The sequence below is a fragment of the Montipora foliosa genome, chromosome 1 (genome assembly GCF_036669935.1).
Source record: "Montipora foliosa isolate CH-2021 chromosome 1, ASM3666993v2, whole genome shotgun sequence".
In the NCBI taxonomy this organism is placed as follows: Eukaryota; Metazoa; Cnidaria; class Anthozoa; order Scleractinia; family Acroporidae; genus Montipora; species Montipora foliosa.
In genome coordinates, this window is record NC_090869.1 from 12,892,924 (window position 1) to 12,897,923 (window position 5,000).

At 39.5% G+C, this 5,000-nt stretch overlaps 1 protein-coding gene and 1 long non-coding RNA gene across 2 annotated transcripts in view; both read right to left on the minus strand.

Moving 5' to 3' along the window:
• Positions 1 to 5,000, minus strand: part of LOC137985362 (uncharacterized) — a 188,174-nt gene that overhangs the window by 69,442 nt on the left and 113,732 nt on the right. The window lies entirely within an intron of this gene.
• On the minus strand, positions 2,089 to 4,298 carry LOC137981690 (ATP-dependent helicase wrn-1-like). Its single transcript, XM_068828760.1, has 2 exons — positions 3,832 to 4,298; positions 2,089 to 3,310 (listed from the first exon to the last, which is right to left on the minus strand). Exons 1-2 carry the CDS (start codon positions 4,296 to 4,298, stop codon positions 2,089 to 2,091), a joined length of 1,689 nt encoding a protein of 562 aa, XP_068684861.1.

Below are 5,000 nucleotides of genomic sequence, written 5' to 3' on the forward strand. Positions count from 1 at the left end.
CCTCTCCTGCAGTGCTGTGCATGCATTCTTAATTTTTTGTTTTTTCTCCATGGTCAGTCTGACAGTCATTGTGATGGAATTTAGCATAACTCCCACAAAATTAACTTCTTGGGATGGTATCAGACATGATTTTTCAGGGTGAGGACAAAATCCCAGGTCAACAAACAGTTTTAATGTTTCAAGCACAGTAGTTAGACACTCGGTATAAGTATCACCCTGACTGTAATTGTCGTCAATAGAAGCTGCCAAGAGGTGGCCTTGTAACCTAAGACAAGACTGTACTGGCTTTATGAGCTTTGTGAATTTCCTAGGGCAGAAACATAACCCATTAGGAAAGCAAGTGAACTTGTAGAAGTTTCCTTTCCAGTGAAACTTGAGATATTTTTGATGTTTCTCTGACACAGGCACAGAATAGTAGGCATCTTTGAGGTCGATGGTTGCCATGAAACAATTTTGACGTATTAGTCTAATTACTGAACCAAGAGTATCCATTTTGAAATGGTGATAAACAATGCTCTTGTTTAGTGCTTTAAGGTTTAAAATCATACGGTGTGATCCATCTTTCTTTTCTCTCAGAAAAATGGGGGAAATAAAATCATCAGTTTCCCGGACAGTTCTGACAATCACACCTTTGTTTAAAAGCTTTTCGATCTCAGCGTAAATTATTTCAGACTCAGTATCTGAGAACTCCCGAATGGCCGGTGGCCCGTGTTGGACTGGCAGGTATCTAAAGTCAATAGTTGTGCCGGTTATCATATCTAGAATTTCTCTATCAGATGTAAGAGTTCTCCATTTAGAAAGAAAACTGGTATAGTTACCTGCTTTAAAGCATTTAACATTTTGCTCTAAGCCAGTAATAATAACTGGTAATAGGGTTTCAAATTTACTTACATCGTTAATAACTGTTTGTAATGTGGTAGTTAGGCTCACTTGGTGTCCTCCCTCTTCTGGTTTAAGGCCCATGGTTTCTTTTTGAACGTGTTGTAGCTCTTGTGATGCCCTAAAAAAGGCTTGCTATTACGGGGCCTTTGATGTCCAGTTCCAGAGTAGCCTTGCTTATAATCATGCCCTTGACTGACAGAGTTGGCAATTTTGTTGCACTCTTTTATTGTTTTTAAACTGCTTTGGACATCATCTCCAAAGAGGAAATCCGTTACTGGGATTTGCTGATTGCAAAGGGCACGAAGCTCCTTGTTTATTGAGGGTCTCATAATATCCCGTCGCCGCAATGAAAGCTCATAAGTTGCGTGTCCCAGCAAAGCGAGCGAATCAGTCAAAGAGAAAATAATTTTTGGTTTTTCATCCATCTTTCCTTTGACTTTACTTATTTCCTCAGTGGCCTCTGCAAGCGCAATGGTGGCTTTCACAACGGTTTGTTGGACATTTGCGAGTCGCAAGTCCTGTGATTTGACCCGTGGTTTGAGTTTGCCCCTTAGTTCGTGGTTCACGAGGGGCACTTTCAATTTTTCGCAGTTGCCGGGTCGCACATACAGCTCTAGTTTTTCTTTAAGCTTTGCTTCCTCGAGCTTACCAGCAAATCTCTTATTAATGTCTGGGCCTGTTTTATCAGCCGTGTTGTATTCCTCTTCAATCTCTTTCAGGAGCTTGTCACTCGAGTCGCCATCTTGTTCGTCTTTTCCAAGGATGGCGTGAACTGCATCGCAGTCAGAGTCGTCCGATGCATCATCTGAATCAGACAAAGCTTTTCTAGCTTTCTTTTTTGAGGGTCCCGGTTGGGAGTTTGAGTCACATTTTGAATCTGCCTTGGACATTTGCGGTACTTTCCGCTTTAGTGAAGCATCGGTGATGCGTGTTGACGTTCCCGCCAAAAGGTCAACTTTCTTTTGCAGTCCTTGAATAGCTTCCCACAGTTTATTGGGAGCGATAGCATGAGCACCGGTGGTGTCATGATCATTTTCGTCTTCGGCTAGCACTGCAGCTTCGTCTTCTTCAGCGCTAAAGGAAAGTTTGTCCATCTCATTCATCTTGGCATCCGCCATAACCGAAAGCTTACCGCACACTGACCTGGCTTGCTCGCGCAATCTCACGTGATTCCTTGTGACGTAGACTAGGATGAGGTAGAATCCTTCAATTGAGGGAGAGACTTGGTTGATCATTTACATCAGCTAGTGAGTCACTGTTGACATTGATGTCCTTAAATACATTGCTTACAATTGAAAGGATTCTCTGTGCATGCCTTCTGTCCCATATTTCTACCAAGTTGCAAACATCAGCTGTTGAGAAAATTCTGTGCAAGTTATCCAGAACCTGTGATATTTGGTACTGTGAAAATCCCAACATAAATTGTAAATTTGTTAGGGTCTTCACATTTCCATTTGCAGCGGTACCAACCAGTTGCATGATGATAGATTTGTGATACCTTATCAAATTGTCTTCTACAACTTTCTTTTGGAGTTGCAACACTTCTCTTTCTTTAGATGTTGGCAGAGTGCCCTTGTATGCTGTGACAGGGTATTTAGTAATGTTATCAGAGTGTGGCATACCACATTTGCATTGAGCAGCACAATTGTCACAACAAAGGTGGGGTTGTTCTGGGTACAGGGACACAGACTCAAAGTGATTCAGAAGGGTTTTTCTCCTGCACTCTTCAGTCTTGATGAAAGACTTCATATGGGCATCAATATGGTTTAACATAAATCCATGGTATAAAACATATGCAACGCTTTGGTGGCCATCCCTTCCTGCCCTACCAGTTTCCTGAACGTAGGACTCCACATTCTTGGAGGGTCCAAAATGTATGACTCTATGAACACCTCGGCAGTCAACGCCCATTCCAAAGGCTATTGTTGCTATTAGTAGACGAATGGTACCATTGTCAGACTGAAAGGACTCCAAAATGTAATGCTTATTGGCTTCAGGAGTGCAGGAATGCAACATTTCAACAAGCACATGTTTTGAGTCATTTCCAATTAACATATATTCTCCTAAGAGAGCTTTAATAGTAGCATAAAGTAAACCACACTGTCGTATAGTCTGGCAATAACTAATAGTTCTTTCTGTTTTCTCCCGACTCTTTTTCAGTTCATCAGTAAGCCAGCCAAAATAGAATTCCAGTTCCATGTCCTTATCCATAAACTGCACAACATAAGCAACATTTAATTTATTTGGACTTTCCTTAATTTCTACTGCATTTTTCATGTTCAGAAGGTTGAAAACTGTGTCTCTGGTCAGTTTTGTCGCAGTTGCAGTCAATGCTACTACTGGCACATTTGGTGCGAGTGACCTTAATTCATACAGCTTTGAATAAGACTCGCGGAATGCTTTTATTTTAATATCTTGTGATGTTCCCCTACACATTAAAAGGAAAAAAGACTGCATTAATCTATAATCAAATTTATAATAATAATAATAATAAAAATAATATAATAAAAACTTTATTACTTTTAATAATTTAATAATAATAATAATAATAATAATGTCTTGTATACACCTTATTCCAAAATGGTCGCTGATTTATGCGGATACAAATTGGCCCTTGTTGCCTCGTTCAGAGATAAAATATTCTCTTGAATTTTAAGCTTAAGAACGAAGCATCAAGGGCTAATTTGAATGAAAACAAAAGAACATTTCAATAGCGGCCATTTGGGAATAAGGTGTATTTAGACACAATAGTTTTACAGGTGATCATGTATAATATAACTCAGACAAAATAAAATAATGATAACCAAATAAGACCATAGTGTAATACTAATACTGACTAACCTATTTACACTTTCTATTTACAATATTTACATTCTGATTGTCCTTTCCTTTATACTGTAACATGACAGTTCTACATTGCTGTAAACTCGTTGTTAATCTCACTCTTACCACTGTCTTACAACATGGGCTTCATCTACTGCAATGGCGCAGAGTTTTTTGGAATATACAGAGTTCGTCAGCATAAATCTCCACTGTTCGTTCTTCAGCCACGCTTCAGGTGATTCGTAAACTAAGGAATATTCGCCGCTTTCAACACGAGTGCCTTCACCTTCCTCAAGTGAGCTTATGTTAACTGCTTTTAGCCCTAGCCACTTCAAATGGGACACTTGGTCCTCCATAAGGCGTATCAATGGTGAGACAACGACGACGATATGACCAGGCTCTTGTGAGGTCAGATCAAACACGAGTGGTAGTGCTTGATACAAGAGAGATTTCCCGAAACCAGTAGGAAGATTGACAAATACATCTTTTTTTTCCTCAACTATTTTCCTAATTCCAGTTTTTAGCTGCGCATTTAAATTAGGAATTCTAAATGTATTACTAACAACATCAAACGCTTCTTCAAAGGTCGCCATTTTGATAGCTTTGAACTCCAAGATAAAATAAACAATATGATTGGTTAGATTACTTTGGCGCGCAGAGTTCTCGACATTTGTAACCCGGATGGTGATTGGTTGAAGTGGCAGAAAGGAATGTTGTTCGAATGTGAGCAGCCGTTTGTGGGGAGGAGCGTTGCGTGACGAGACTAAAAACGGCTGCGAGGGAGACTACTGAGAGTTGGGCAATTGTGATCTTTGTGTTGAATTCGCACATTTCTTGTCAAAATTTACAACAATTGAAAGAAAAAGAAAGCGAACAAAAACAAAAACCCGGTATCTTGGCATCATTTGACACAGATGCTTCACTGTTTCGCGAGTAAAGATGCCGCGGTAACTTGATCACTGCGCCCGCTGAATTCGATGTGCGATTTACTCGGTGCTGAGCTAAAAGTACAATTACAACAAAACAACTAAAACCACCCAAAATGTTTTTCGCTGATGGTAACTTTTTATATTCGTGGTTCAAAATTAATGCTGTTTTCATGTCGTAAATATTGTTACCGATGGCAAAATATTTTATTCTCGATCGACCGTCCTGAAACTTCCTTTTGCTCTTCTTAAAAACTGTGTATCCATATTTATTTACTTTTACATCAATATTTGTTTTGCATAAAGCAAGCTTACAAAATCTGGATGTTGCTGGGTTCGCATTTGATAGCATTAAAATAGAATTTTCGG